Raw genomic sequence first — 16,657 nt, 5'->3', positions numbered from 1 at the left:
GTTGGAAGGAATAAAAGTAGTAGAAATTATTATTAATATTATTTCTCTCTAAGGCTTGAGCAGCTTCCCCACTGTCTCCACCACTCTTTGGCAGTTTATTTCTGTATCTTTCTGCAGAGTTTCTGGCTCCGACTTCTCCACCAATGGATGCATGCTCCTTAAGCACTTCTCTGTTGCTGTCTTGATTATTTTGCTGTCTGATTCCCAACCCCATCACCTTTGATAAAGCTACAGCCAGTAGTGAAACACGTCAAGTGTTTCTCACTCCAGGACTTACCATCCAGATTTACCTGGTCACTGCTCCGATTGTGGAACCCTCTACGGGACTCACTGTGGTTCCCCATCCAACACCTACCATTTGGACGACCCCAGGTGAAAACCTACAGGTGAAACTTTCTATCTAATATCATCAAAAGAGGATTACTTCACCATCCATTGCACTGCCCTATTGTGATTCCTCCAGCGGATTTTGGGGGCACCGCACCACCAGAGAGGACCTATTGGCTACTTTGCGGTCTAACATCTAGAACCCCTCACAGATACCTCCAGTGGCACCAGATCAGGACACTGTACCAATAGAGAGGACCTGTGTTACGCCGTTTTCTTCCAAATATTCTTGAACAGTGACCTTCAATTCAGTTCCATTGGTAAAGTGCACTTACCGTGAATTTGTTGTCCAATATTGAGCAATTGACATCCATCATTTCATTTCTTCCTGAGAGTGAGCACATCAATCAGTTTTTAATATCTGTCATTGTTATGTGTATGTGTTCTTTAAATGTTTTTTTTTATACATAAATAATGTATTATTTAAAATTGTTTCAGTGTTATTCATTGTAGTATAAGCACTGCTTAATTTGTGTTTTTGAGAACCAACTCTTATCTTAGGTGCCCTTGTCTTTATCTCTTGGAGATCAAGACCTCCTGTTTCTGGTTCCCAACCCCTTCTGACCATGTGTTTCAACCCCATTGTTTCGATCCGCCTCCAGTGGGTCGGTGTAACTCTGCAGACAATATGTTCTGTGTGGGTTTTGTATTTGTTCCCTGGATCAGCACTCCAGGTTTTGCTGATCCACGTTGCCTGGGTTTGATGCACACCTTGGTCTTTGGGTGTGGCTGCCTGCTAGGTCTTTTGGTATTTAGGTGTTCTCCCAGCTTTGAGAACCTGCCGCTTATAGTTTTAATTAAGCCTTGTCTGAGTCCGGTTATAGACTTGTCGGAGTCCTGTTATAGTCCAGTGCATTCCAGCAGGCACTCCTGCCGGTTGTCCTGTGGAGTCCTGTATGTGTCAGTGAACCATTGCTGCAGTCTGAGAGACCCTGTATGAACACAGACCCTGTCTGACAGAGATAACTGCTGTTTTTTCCACCTACAGTATTTTAGCTAGAGTGTAGCTGTGTGGAGTATATGTCCTCTCTGATTTGGGGTTTTGCCATCCATCTTCACACAGGTTATATATTGTTTATTATTAACATATTCATGCATTGTTGCATTTATACCATTAGCCAGGACATACTGGCCCTTATTCTGGTTGGTGTGGCCGGAGCCGCACACGGTGCTCCGGCCGCACAAACCAATCCCCGCCCACGAGACGGATCGCCACGGCCGTCCGTACACGGACGGCTGGCGATCCGCATAAAAATGGTGGGGCGTACGCCTCCACCATGGTGGGAGCTGCCCCCTGCATTCGATGGTCGTCGACCATCGAAGGCAGGGCCGCACGCCACAGCAGCTCCCGCAAGCTGAGACCACACGGACAATCGTCCGTGTGATAGCTTGTATGGGGGCTGAGAGCTGACATCCGGCGACGTCAGCTTTCCGCCCCCATCAGTGGCGTCATACCCTAATTAGCATGCATACGCCCCGCGTTTGCATGGGAACGCCCATGAAACGCGGGGCGTATACATAGGGAAATGAGGGTATGAAGCCCCTCACGCCCCTATACGCCCCCTTTGCGGCGGACGAAATACGTCTGCGGCGAATGGGGCTGCACATGCGCAGATTGACCTCTGCGCATGTGCAGACTAAAAACATCGGCGGTACGGCCGCACGCGGGCCGTACCGTCCGATTCAGAATAAGGGCCACTGTGTTCACATCCTTCTGTGTTTCTGTAGCTACACGTGTGGGTGTGAGGAATTACTTATTTGCATAATATCTTCCTGCATTGTTGCATTCATGGGAGTTCAGTGGAGGATTGCTCACATATTCATCCACTCAACTCCCTGGTGATTCTGACCACTTATTATAATATGTACCACGGGCTGTTTGTTTGTTTCCACGGGTTTTATTCAGTTTGCCTTTTTGTCCGTCTCTCAATCTCGGTTGATGCATTGTCCTACATAAGACCTGGGGGCATCGGGGTTGGAGTGGGCCTAACTCGCTGTTTCGGACGCGATTGCTATAGGTGAAGTCTAGCACTGCATGCATCAATCGACCACTTGGAGAGACAACCGAGTCAGGTGTGGTGCGTGGTCAGTCTCCTTCCGCACACGGGGACTCCCCCAAGTCCTTACATTCATGTATTGATACCATGTTTCTATATGACTTATTCTATTTGTCTTGCTGTTTTCAATGTTATATGTGTATCTCTGTCCCATCTTCTTCTACCAATGTGCCCCTCACAAACCACTTTTCCTCTTATCCTGTACCTTCCTCCTCCCCATTATTATTTATCTTCTCTTCAACCCTTATAGTCTTCATCCTCTTCGGAAACTGATGGCATACTGGTGGCTGCAATATGTTTAAATGTTGGCACAACTGTGTCCAACACCACATACTGTAGTAGAATCTGAATATGACAGGGAAACACAATACTTTGAGCTCAATTTTGTTTTTTGCTGATCTACAGAATAGGGAGCTGTTAATGCATTATAAGTCTTTTTTATCAAGATCAATATTCAACAATGGATACTGGAAAAGTATTCTCGTACCAAAATGGTACATTTCTTAGAGCAAATGAGAGCTCTGGCTGTAACATCATGAAGGAAGTGGGGTTAGGGAGTAATTCAATAAATGTGAGGTATTTTTCTTAGTGGGCATTCCTGAGGATTCTGTGAGAGCAGTATCATTCCTGCTGCATAGGTAGCCTTACCATTCAGCCACCTGCCCTCCTCCCTGAACCACTACATTTATTATTACAGCTTCATTGCATATTACTTCATATTTCCCAATATTGCCTGAGTCTTTATAACTTTAGAAATAAATGATGATGATGATAATAACTAAGAAATAGATGATGATGATGATGATTGATGATGATGATAATAATAATAATAATAATACATACTGTTGTAGTAATGTAAATAAGCTTTGTGCAAAGCTTAAAAGCAGAGTTTTGTTGAACTATTTAACAGTCTATCTATTGAAGCACTTTGGGGTAGATGAATTAAGCCTGGTGAAGAGATAAAGTAGGTGATGATAACGCACCAGCCAATCAGCTATGTTTGAAAAATGAGAGTTGGGAGATGATTGGCTGGCGCGTTATCACCTTCCACTTTATCGCTTCACCAGGCTTAATACATCTGCCCCATTATGCCATAGACATGGGAGCCCTGTGTAACTTTTGCACCCAATTGTACTATCAACAACTTCCAGAAATGCAATTTGTACTTGAGTTACAATCCCATGTGGGTGATATAAGATAAGGCTGTTTCTGGCACAAATGTGCAGATGTACATACAGTTTCCAAAGTTTGTGGAATTAATGGAATCTCTGGAGATTACAGGTGCATTTGGAGCAATTGACCTCTAAGTTTAGAGGCTGGAAAGGAAATAGTTAAAAACACATTTCATGAATAATTTATAAAATAAATGAGGGTAATCTGAGTAGTATTTTGGAGAAAACGGAACACCTGAAAAGATTGAAGAGGTAGTATTAAATTGGCAGCAGAGTGCACTATGAAGCTGCATTTAATCTTTCCACCATTTGCATTTCCAAGCACACACAATTAGGCTGCACTCGTTTTTTCTGAGGAAGTTTCCAGAACCAGGAGGTGGGCATGTACCTACAGTATTTATACACATATGGAAGACAAATATGTGCATTGGTGTAAAATGAAACCTCATTGAACATTCATGTTTTGTACATGACCATGACAATCTGACATTGACCATAATCTGTAATCCAGCTATTTGGCAGCGATTAGTAACAAAGTGGGCACAGATAAAACCATCCGATACTGTGGATTATTATGTAAGCAAATAATATAGATACAGAATTATAATTTTGTTTACTCAAATTATAATACTTTATTCTTTTGTCTTTTGCAGGCACTTAAAGTGGCTTATGCTGGTATTTCTTTGTCAGAGTTAGAAGCATCTGTTGCATCTCCTTTCACTTCAAAAATCCCGAATATCAAATGTGTTCCAATGCTTATCAAGTAAGTTGTTCTTCTGTCCTTCTTCTGCAAGCAGTAGTTATAACTGGGAACTGTTTTTGACTAAATTAATCATAGCGAAGGTTTTTTTCTATTTCACATTGTGTACAGTTAAGGGGCATAAAGATGTGGCAACACCGCTTTGGGCTGAGTAGAGATGTGCAAAAGCACGATCGCTCAGCAAACATCGCAGTGCACACGCGATGCTGTGTGCTGAGCAATAGTGCTGAGTGGGGATTTGCCTATTTTTAAAAAGAAAGGTGTCTCATGGGACTTTACACATGGACCGATCAGTGCTCCATTTCTAAGCGATCTAGTCAGATCACTTAGAAACGGATCTGAAATCACCCCGTGTGTATGCCCCTTTAGAGGGTAGCCTTCCCTCATCAAGTTCAGCAGGGGTTAGAGCAGGGCTGGGCAACACCGGCCCTCCAGATGTTAATGAACTACACATCCCAGGATGCTTTGCATTACTTTTGCTATGTGGCCATGCTGAAACTGATGCAAGGCATGCTGGGATGTGTAGTTCATCAACATCTGGAGGGCCGGTGTTGCCCAGCCCTGGGTTAGAGGATATTCCTAGGAGATAAGCACCTAAGCTTATACTATATTATATAAAACATACACTTAGCCCATGTGGCATACAGTATGTAATAACCTCTGAGTTCGCCAGAGGGACTGGATGGCAGTTGAACCCGGACATTTTCTTAAAAGCGGCAATCATTTACAAGGCATAGCTTTGCTTTAGAAAATCAAGTTATTCTGGTGTACTCGAACCGTATTATATTTGCCCCCATGTCTGATGGTAACATTTCAGATTTAATGATCCATAATTGGTCAGTAAGAATACTTGCTGCCTGATGATGGGTCATTAAATCCAAAATGCTATTATCAGGCATGAGCTAAGTGTATGTTTTATTATGCCTCTCCATGGATTGCCGCCTTTTAGAATTAGTATATGTATATAAATATACTGTATACTGTGTATGATCATATGATCAAGCATTGTTACCATAGAACAGAAATTAAGCACCCAGTGCCCTCTTGGTGGTAGTTACTCAAGTAATAGAAGTAGGCAACACTCTAAAGACTTTAGTTTACTATATATATAAACATTTCAGAGTTTAATATTTCGTCAGGATATTTTATCCTAACAAAAGATTAAACTTTGAAACACTGATATTAATTAATGTAACGACTAGCAGTTTATTGGATTGCAAACAAATCTTTTAAGTTCCGCCTAATTCTCTTTTTTGTATATATTTGGAAATACCCCCTATACCCCTACGAATCCTGCATTTACCTCCTCCCTCTCCTCCCTGCTGCACCTATCAATCTATGGGCCTTATTTTAGCTCACTCTTTCTGACAAAATCCTTCTTAGATGGGCAAAACCATGTGCACTGCAGGTGGGGCAGATGTAACTTGTGCAGATATAATTAGATTTGGGTGGGGTCTTACTTCAAAGTGAGATCTATATTGCAATGTAAAAATAAAGCAGCCAGTATTTTCCCTTCACAGAAACAAAATAACTCACCCAAATCTAATTCTCTCTGCACATTTTACATCTGCCCCCCTGCAGTGCACATGGTTTTGTCCATCTAAGAAGGATTTTGTCAGAAAGAGTGAACCAAAATAAGGCCCTATGTGACAGGCAGTAGTGTGTCATATTGTAAATAAGGGACACTACTGTGTGTCATAAAATAAAAGCCGAACTGTGTATTGCAATGTGAATAAGAGACACTGCTATGTGGTGTATTGTGAATCAGGCACGTGTGAATAAGATTGTGCGGTACTCTTTACCTAGCACGGCGCCCACGACGTCCATCGCGGTCATCGGGGGTAAAAGATCAACGTGAACCCGAAGCGTGGCGAGCGCAACGAGCCCGCGAGGGGCGGCGATATGCGTCCTCCGACATTTTCATACCCCCACTATCCACGTCGGCGTGGAGTTGAGAATAGAATAGTGTGGCGAGCGCAGCGAGCCACCGAGCCCGAAGCGTGGCGAGGGGACGCGGATACCTGTGAAGCCCGCGAAGGGACGCGTTTACCTGTGAAGGTATCCGCGTCCCCTCGCGGGGCTCGCTGCGCTCGCCACGCTTCGGGCTCGGTGGCTCGCTGCGCTCGCCACACTATTCTATTCTCAACTCCGCGCCGACGTGGATAGTGGGGGTATGAAAAGGTCAGAGGACGCGTACCGCCGCCCCTCGCGGGCTCGCTGTGCTCGCCACGCTTCGGGTTCACGTTGATCGTGGGGTGGCGTTAACAATTGGGGGGGCCATTTCAGACTTCAGGGGGACTATTTGAACTCTGTGGCCCATTTAACATTGTTTCCTATGGAAAAATCGCGGGCATTGAGGCATTGAACAGTAAAATTGCGTCCAATCACACTTTTAACATTGTTCCCTATGGGAAATCGCGGCCATCGCGTCGCACCCGTTTTTTAGTGCATTTGATGGGCGCGATGCCCGCGATGGGCACCGTGCTAGGTAAAGAGTACCGATTGTGCTTCTGTATGACATAATTTCAATGTGGGGATACTTCCATGTTACCACACACCACCTGTTTTTTGCAGTGCACTGTCCCTTTATTAAGTGTAGGAGGTAGGGCGCAAATCTATAGTTTACAGGGAGGTGCCGAACACTCTTGCACCGGCCCAGATTATTATTATTTCTATAACTGTAACCACTGTGTAGACTCATTTAAAGTAAAGGGAAAAAAATCATTGTGCATTGCAGTTGGGGTAAATGTAAACTGTGATGACATATTTGGATTTGTAGGGGATGCTTCTTATCTTACCGCTAAAGGTCTTAGAATAATGTGCTTTCGCAGGCAGATAAAAGTCATGTAAATCTCACTGCAAAACTGCCAAATAAAAAACACAACATACTGTATGTTAAATCTAACTAAAAACATACTCTGTGAGTATGTTAGCAAGGCAATCAGAATCATCCGCTAAATGTGGATATTTATCTATGTGCACAGGTGTCTGCCCTGGGCATCGGCCAAAAAAACTAGGGCACTATTGCTGTGGTTGCCGTCAGCAGTAGAAATGCAATACTTGGTGGTGGAATTGGCTGCAATTTATTGGGAACCAGCTAAAATCATGCCTAGGGCATCAAATTGGGCAGGGCTACCTCTGACTTTACCCATCTTTTGCAGTGAAATATATGAAACTCAATACAGTGCATATGACTATTAATCAACTTGTTTCTTTTCTTATGCAGGGAAGGCCGGAATACTCTTGTTACATCATTTTCCATCTTTAAATTCTTAACGCTGATCACCCTGATTGGATTAACTTGCACTGTGCTGCTTTTTTGGGTATGGCTATCCATCTACCTACCATAGAAATATAGATGGAGCGCCTCTCATCCAGCTTCAGGGATATATATATATATATATATATATATATATATATATATATATATATATGGGTGGGAGGACTGGCACTCAGTCGAGGAGGGTATAGCGATGGCCTTGGTGCGCTGACAACCTGGTCCCCCAGGTAACACAGTAGACAGAGAATACAGGCACACGTTGGACTTAATAATCCAAAATAACCGGACACGGAGGTCCCAGGGAAATAAGCAACGTTTCAAGCTTTACTCGCTTTTCATCAGGCTTCTGGCTTCATCAAGCCTGATGAAAAGCGAGTAAAGCTTGAAACATTGCTTATATCCCTGAGACCTCTGTGTCCGGTTATTTTGGATTATTAAGTCCGACGAGTGCCTGTATTCTCTGTCTACTATATATATATATATATATATATATATATATATATATATATATATATATGTGGACGTAGGGTCCTGCACTCACATCCAGGAGTGTTGAACAATAGGGGTGCACCACTAAGGCAATTCAGTCCAGAGAGCCATAAATATCCAAGGTGCTTAATAAAAAGCTGGGGCACTCACCATTTTTAGCTTCAGTCAGCAATTTTAATGGATCAACTCAGGCTAATTCAGCAGTGACAACCGCATCTATTACATATCTTAATATAGTGTGTAGAGGAGAAAAAATACCTTAAGTAGTTCATACAACACGGCAGGACCCGGACTGCCTGTCCGTGTAATGACAAGCATCCACTTCCGGGTATGCCTTCCAGCGTCACGCCGGCTGGAACGCAGGCAGGAGCTGAATGGGGGAATCAGCGTGTACATCAGCCAGCCCATCTGCTGGGCAACATGCGCGTGCATACTGCCTGTCAGTAGCGCTGTAGTAGATGTATACAGGGCTCAGTGTAATGAATATTTAACCCTTCCAGCGGCCGCTGTAGCTCAATAGAATCGGGGCACATAAACCAATGGTATGGAAGATGATATAGCTAATTAAGGCAGTATTTAGGTAATCATGGGGTATTAGTGACCGCATTTACAGTAAAATACAGATACACAAGGACAAGACATTCAAAGAAAGGAAACTTATAAACTGTAAAACAGAAACATATAAACATATATATATATATATATATATATATATACACTTGACCAGTGGCTATTAAACTGCATTATTACACATTTGCAGCTAAGGACTATGTGTTCTAACCATAGTAACTATTTCATTGAAGGAATATATTCAGATGATTATATTCATTGAGTCCCTTTGGATCAATAGTGTTCAAACGGTTGATCCACCTTGATTCAAGTTTTTTGAGCTGAAGTTCTCGATTGCCTCCCCTAGGGTTTTTCTGCACGTGATCAATTAACATGCATTTAAGACTAGATACTTGGTGTCCAAGCTGTAGAAAGTGTTTTGCGACAGGCTTGTCAGAGCTGCCAGATGTCAGTGCAGCCCTGATCGAGGTTCTGTGGTTAGCCATGCGTTCGCGGAAGCATCTGGTCGTGAGTCCTGTATAATACAGTCCACATGGACATGTTAAAATATAGATGACATGAACCATAGTGCATGTTAATTTCTTGTCGATACGTACTTTTTGCCTAATGTGTGGGTGGGCGAAGGTGGCACCAGTCATCATGGACCTACATGTAATACACGTAGGACATTTGAAGCAGCCCTTCTTTCCCGATGCCAGGTAGAGGATTTTAGAGATGGGTTCATGGTCTCATCAGCATCTGTCGGATGTTGGGGCCACGCCTGTAGGCATTCATAGGTGGCACTTTTTGGTCCAGGGTCAGAGCTGGATCGGAGCCTACTATCGGCCATAACTTTTTATATACTGACTGTGATAGTCCCGACATGTGGTCATATGTACTGATGTGAACCATTCTCTTTTCTTTCTTCGCTGACTGGGACTGTGTTGGAGCCTCAAATTTTTTTATAGCTTTCCTGAGGCAACGGTCAACACGGTACTTATGTAGTATCTGGGCTGCCGATTTTGAAACCGGGTCCATCGCATGCGACCAAAATCGCATGCGATGCGATCGATGCGATGGACCCGATTTTTCCATAGGATTCAATGTTAAAATGGACTGAGTCCATTTTAACATGGAATTCAATGGGAAAAAGGGGTCCTTTTCATACCCCTACTATCCAAGTGGGCATGGAGTTGGATATAAACCTGTGGCGAGCGTAGCGAGTCACCGAGCCCGAAGCATGGCGAGCGAAGCGAGTCCATTTTAACATTGAATCCTATGGAAAAATCGGGTCCATCGCATCGATCGCATCGCATGCGATTTTGGTCGCATGCGATGGACCCGATTTTTAAATCGGCAGCCCAGTTACTACATAAGTACCGTCAACACTAGTCGGTGAGTGCCCCCTCTCTAGGAATCGTAAACGCATTTCTTCCAATTGTATGGCTGCGTTTTCCCTAGAGGAGTTTATCCTTAGGACCCACAGGCATTAAAATGCAGCAATCCTCGGGTCTCAGAGGAGGGGGCGGAGCTAAAATGGCACAATCGCGTCATTTTAGGCCAGTCCCCTCCACGGAGATCGTGAATTTGCTGGTTTAACACCATGGGGGTGGGGCTTAGTGATGTCACTCTTAAGCCCCACCCCCTGAGCAGTTGTTGAAACTCTCCTCTCCGGGCTTCTCCCGGAGAGGAGAATAATAAAGTCGGCAACCCTGATCTAAAATGGTACAGCCACACTGTATTCTCTGTATAATAGCTTTCTTCACAGCACCGTTGCCATATACACTGTCACTCCTGATATGGTGCTATAGCCGCTTGCACCATCACTATGGCAACGAGTGGTGCATTTGTTTAGCTTAGCTGCACACACTGACGCCAAGTGTGAGAGCATATTGCCTCGCTTGATGACATCACACTTGGGTCCAGGTCGGCTTCTGCACGGGAGAAATCCCTACACCGACATCTGACTCTGATGCTGCTTTCCCACTGCCTACACGGGTAATGACCCGTTTTTTTTAAACGGGTCTTTAAACGGGTAAGAGCCATAAAGACTCTTTCCCACTGCAGCTTTTAAACGGTAAATTACCGTTTAAAAGCTGTTTTTGTCACATTCCCACTTACCCGTTTAAAAACCCGTTTAAGCAGTGTAAAGATAGGGGGGGGGGGAATTTAAAAAAAAAAAACGGCGTGGGGTCCCCCCCACTGCCGTAACCAGCACCAGGCTGAAAGAGCCGGGGCTGGTAATAAAAAATCAGGAAACCCGACAAATAGGGGTTCCCTGATTTTTTACAACCAGCCCCAGGCTCCAGGTCCGGGGCTGGTTCCCAAAATACGGGGGACAAAATGACTAGGGGTCCCCCGTATTTTAAGAACCAGCCCCAGGCACAACCAGCCAGCAGGGTAATGCCACAGCCGGGGGACACTTATGATATAAGTTCCCGCGGCCAAAGCATTAACCCTACCGACCAGTCAGCCTGGCCAGGGGCCCTGGGGGAGTGGGGACCCCCCCAATAAAGGGGTCCCCCCCCTCCAGGACTTACCTGACCAGGCTGAAGCCTGGTGCTGTCCTCGATGCCCCTGGGCGGTGGGCATCGAGCTGATGGTATGGTGTAAAAAATAGAATAAAAACCATTGTCTTTTACTGGTGAACTATGAGTCCCAGCAAGCCTCCCCCGCAAGCTGGGACTTGGAGAACCACAAGTCCCAGCCTGCGGGGCATTAAAGGGCCCGCTGGGTCTTGTAGTTCCACAGTAAAAGAAAGAGTTAAATAAACACACTGACACACGTGAAAAATAAAAGTTTAATACATACATAACACATACATACTGATACTTACCTATCTTGAGCCCGTAGGTAGCCCTGGTCCTGATGTCCTGGTCCGTGTCGGCGTCTGTATCCATGTCGGCATCCCTGTCGGCGACGGCGTCGGCGGTCCGGAGTCCGAAGAAATCCATTTGGGAAGCTGTGGAAGGAAACCATACTCACCTGTCCCAGCGCGACGTAGTCCAGGTAAGGTCTTTGCAAAAAAAACAAACCGACACCCGAACCAAGCGAACAGGCAGAGAGCCGCACGGTGTGTTTACATCGTGCGGCTCCGCCCCCGAATGCCGCTATTGGCCGCCTTGCGGCCTAGCGGCCAATCAGGAGCCGCTAGGCCGCAAGGCGGCCAATAGCGGCATTCGGGAGGCGGAGCCGCACGATGTAAACAAACACACGTGCGTCTCCGTCAGTCCGGTCTGGTTTCGCGTTCTCGGTTTATTTTTTTGCAAAGACCTTACCTGGACTACGTCGCGCTGGGACAGGTGAGTATGGTTTCCTTCCACAGCTTCCCAAATGGATTTCTTCGGACTCCGGACCGCCGACGCCGTCGCCGACAGGGATGCCGACATGGATACAGACGCCGACACGGACCAGGACATCAGGACCAGGGCTACCTACGGGCTCAAGATAGGTAAGTATCAGTATGTATGTGTTATGTATGTATTAAACTTTTATTTTTCACGTGTGTCAGTGTGTTTATTTAACTCTTTCTTTTACTGTGGAACTACAAGACCCAGCGGGCCCTTTAATGCCCCGCAGGCTGGGACTTGTGGTTCTCCAAGTCCCAGCTTGCGGGGGAGGCTTGCTGGGACTCATAGTTCACCAGTAAAAGACAATGGTTTTTATTCTATTTTTTACACCATACCATCAGCTCGATGCCCACCGCCCAGGGGCATCGAGGACAGCACCAGGCTTCAGCCTGGTCAGGTAAGTCCTGGAGGGAGGGGACCCCTTTATTGGGGGGGTCCCCACTCCCCCAGGGCCCCTGGCCAGGCTGACTGGTCGGTAGGGTTAATGCTTTGGCCGCGGGAACTTATATCATAAGTGTCCCCCGGCTGTGGCATTACCCTGCTGGCTGGTTGTGCCTGGGGCTGGTTCTTAAAATACGGGGGACCCCTAGTCATTTTGTCCCCCGTATTTTGGGAACCAGCCCCGGACCTGGAGCCTGGGGCTGGTTGTAAAAAATCAGGGAACCCCTATTTGTCGGGTTTCCTGATTTTTTTAATACCAGCCCCGGCTCCTTCAGCCTGGTGCTGGTTACGGCAGTGGGGGGGGACCCCATGCCGTTTTTTTTTTTAACGTGTAAAGGGCTACCCCTTTCCCACTGCCGAAAAAACGGCTGTTACACGTTAAAAACACTGCTTTTTACACGGGTAACAAAAACCGGTATTTGTTACCCGTGTAAAGCAACCTGGAGCTTTCCCACTGCAGCTCTAGCCGTTTAAAAAGGCTAAAAAAACGGCATTTACACGTGTAAAGCCTGCAGTGGGAAAGGGGCATTAGGGTATTTAAGGTGAATGTTTGATGGCTTTGTTTGAGCCTGATGAAAATACCTTTTGCATATTAAAATGTTGCTGTGCTGGTGAAATAAAATCCTGTTTTCAAGAGGACGGAGTGCCATAACTATGTTCAGATATATATATATATATATATATATATGTATATATATACATTTATCATGGGGACCATACACTCCTAATGGTTACCCGAACCTCTGATGCAGCTGGCCACAAGCCCTCTAAAGATTAGCCACACGCCTAAACAAGCCCTCTATTACTGCACTCAATGGAGGTCCTGTTATGTCCCAGTCTGACACTGTTGGCAATACATATGGTATGCAATACTACTCAGGATCTAGATCTTACATAAATGCCAGATTTATACTGGTACTTGGGATTCCAAAGTGTACATTTTACAGTTTCAATGCTCCACTTAGCATTCTCAGGACTTCAGTTATTTAAATAAATACTGAACTTTTTGCTTATTTGGTTCTTATATGAATGAACGGACAATAATGACAATTTACACTATTGTGTTTTTAATATGAAATTAGCATATTCATTTTTATTGTTGTTGTGGGCCAGATGCACTAAGCTTCAAAAGTTTTCAAACTTTTTGTGTTTGAAACATTTTTCAAACACAGTCTGTGGCATCGCAGGTAGGAGCTGATTGGCTGGCTGTTTGTCACTCTCCATTTTATCACTTTGAAGCTTAGTGCATCTGGCCCAGAATGTTTAAAATATAAAAGTGTCCTGATTTTCATTCCGACATGGCAACACTAACATTTTATACCAGTACAGTACCTATATTTTATTTTTATCACTACACAGGCCAAGCCTTGCTAGCCTTCTATTGCCTGATATGTTTGGGTATAACATGTAATCAGTAACATGGATGGGATTTTCTGCAAGTCATTTATTATAATGCATAGAACTTAGTCTAAAATGCTTGATGTTTAATCAGCCCCACAGCAGCCTGTCCCGGTAAATTTCCAGGCATACCACTAAGATGAAGGTGTGCGCCAGAGGTGCCTGCAGCTGTGCACCACTGGCGCATCACCTGTCTGGCCACCCCCCCATTGGGCACTCTGCTCTCCCCTCCCATTACTCTCCCTCACATCTCCGCTCCGGCAATTGCACGCCGGAGCTCCCCTACCCCCGCCGACATTAGTTCTAGTAAGCAGGCGACAGGCTTGGGGTTGTTCAGCGCGGCTCAGGGGGACTTGGTATTTCAGGCTCCCGAGCCGCTCCAAACATCCCAGAGCCTGCCACCTGTTATGATCAGTGGCTGGGGCAGCGGCAGGGCCCAGGAGCTCCGGCGTACGATCACCGAAGCAGAGATGAAGGGGGGGGGGGCGACAGGAGGGGGGGCTCTGTGGTGTGTTTTGCTGGGGCAGGACAAACCTGCCCTGGTAGGTTAGTCCTGCCCCATCAAAACCCACCACTCAAGGGATTGATGCCACACATGGCGATGAGTGTTTCCTGTTTGTGCTGGGCGACCTTCTAGTTAACACAGATCTCTTAGCAATATGTGCTGAGCGATCTGTGCTAACCACTGCATTCTTTAGCACCTGCAAAGATCTATCTAGATCAGTGGTTCCCAACCCTGGTCCTCAAGTACCGCCAACAGTGCACGTTTTCCAGGTCACCTGGCAGGTGCACTAATTATTCAGACACATTTTAAAAGATCCACAGGTGGAGCTAATTATGTCACTTGTGATTCTGTGTGGAGACCTGCAAAGCATGCACTGTTGGGGGTACTTGAGGACCAGAGTTGGGAACCACTGATCTAGATCCTGACTGCGTGTGCTAAAAATCTGAGTGGGCGATGGCGACACACGGGACCACACATCGCCATCGCTATAGGGCATACACATGGGGCAATTTGTGCTTCATTTATAATTGATCTAGACAGATGGCTTAGAAAATAAGCAAAAGTCACCCCATGTGTATGCCCCCTAAAGTGTATTTATGTATACAGAATCTCACTTGTTTTTTTTCTCTTTTTAGAAACAAACACTTCTCGGAAACTATCAGTTCCTCATTCAAGATCTGGCTATAAACTTTTTAGCCACCTTAACGTGTAAGTATCCTTTGTCTTTTATATCAGTGTCCAGATCCAGAGAATGAATGCAGGGAACACCACAAGTGAGCTTCAGAAATGTTTTTGTTCTTCCTCTAGTGAGTCTGAATGGCCCTGCTCCCAAGCTTGCTCGGTATCGACCATCAGGACACCTACTCTCTCCTCCTTTGCTCCTCTCAATTCTGGTGCATTTTATTTTCACCATGGTCATGCAGATTATTGCTTTCATCCTGGTTCAGCAGCAGCCATGGTTTAGTGAAACTGATGTGTTCAGGTAAGTGAACTATGTCTATGGTAGAATTCACTTATTTTAGGTAGAATTCACTGATGAGCATTGTTGACATGTATGCCTGGTATTAGTCTTGCAGACAGAGCTTATTTTCTGGCCCTGCTGCACCATTTAAGTGCTGAGATACTACAAGGCTTTTCTCAAAGCTGCAAAATTGGAGACTTGCCGTGCCAAAGCAGTTCTCCAAAAACAATGTGGGAGTTTTGGATGGAGCCCTCCATTCTTTTTGCCAGGATTCATGGGTGGTTAATTTAGTCAAATCAGATCACTACATTTTGGCCACTATGCTCGAGCCTAGGTTTAAAGCTATCATTTTGTCTGCTGAAGTGGATCATGGCAACAGAGAGAGATTTTTTTCCTGACAACCCCCTGGCAGTGATGCACGGCAGTCAGGAGAAACTTTTTACATCTGGTACGGACTGAAGGATCTGCCAACAATTACTGATATATTTACTGTCACTGCATATGATGTTCTCACCATTGAATAAATGTTGGAGGATTAAAATGGTGACAGCGTCCAATTAGCCATGTGGGACAGTACGTATAACTGGAAAAGGAGGCAATTTGCACAAACTGGCTTTATTTCACCTAATTTGCCCCCCCCCCCCCCAGTGTGTACTCTATTTAACGCAGTCGGTAACCATGTCAGCAATCGGCAGAGGAGGTTACTGCCACAAAATGTGTAGAATTTGATGTTCATCAAAATGGATTATAAATTCCTCCAGAAAAAACTTTACCAGCAATTGCCTCCTGCCACTACACAGGGACCTGCGATTGTGGATTAATGCTCTGAGAGTGTACACACTGAAGGGGGTGAGGAATTCGAGGAGGAAGACAATGACATCATGCCTCTGTAGAGCCAGTTTGTGCAAGGAGAGATTAATTGCTTCTTTTTTTGTGGTGGCCCAGACAAGCCAATCATTTCAACCACTGTTGTGTGGCAGACCTTGACGCTGAAATGATTGTTTTTTTAAATTGTGTATGTCCTGTTTATACAACATAAGGGTGGGAGAGAGGGCCCAAGGACAATTTCATCTTGCACCTCTTTTCTTTGGCTGCCCTATTTGTCCAGGAGTGCTGCTGCTTGTCTGCTGTGATGTGTACTAATTAGTTGGGTGGTTGAAGACAGACTTGAATACAATCCAGAATAGTGTGGAATAACCTTGACAATTGAAGATGCAGTCAGTAGTCCTGTAGCCAGATTAAAGGGACAGCGGTGTTGTCCTATGTGCACCATAGAAATAATAATACAGGGTTGCTTTTCTGTGTGCT

General features: G+C 45.1%; 1 protein-coding gene across 1 annotated transcript in view; it reads left to right on the top strand.

Moving 5' to 3' along the window:
- LOC146064270 (putative cation-transporting ATPase 13A4) overlaps window positions 1–16,657 on the top strand; it is a 143,069-nt gene that overhangs the window by 108,303 nt on the left and 18,109 nt on the right. The window contains exons 23-26 of the mRNA XM_083177554.1: window positions 4,270–4,379; window positions 7,603–7,699; window positions 15,024–15,096; window positions 15,196–15,370. Coding sequence (XP_083033680.1) covers window positions 4,270–4,379; window positions 7,603–7,699; window positions 15,024–15,096; window positions 15,196–15,370 — 455 coding nt within the window. The remainder of the gene's footprint in view (window positions 1–4,269; window positions 4,380–7,602; window positions 7,700–15,023; window positions 15,097–15,195; window positions 15,371–16,657) is intronic.

Source organism: Crinia signifera, chromosome 3, assembly GCF_055691185.1.
Source record: "Crinia signifera chromosome 3, ASM5569118v1, whole genome shotgun sequence".
Classification (NCBI taxonomy): domain Eukaryota; kingdom Metazoa; phylum Chordata; class Amphibia; order Anura; family Myobatrachidae; genus Crinia; species Crinia signifera.
Note: the sequence above shows the minus strand (reverse complement) of the source record. Positions and strands in the feature narration are given on the sequence as shown.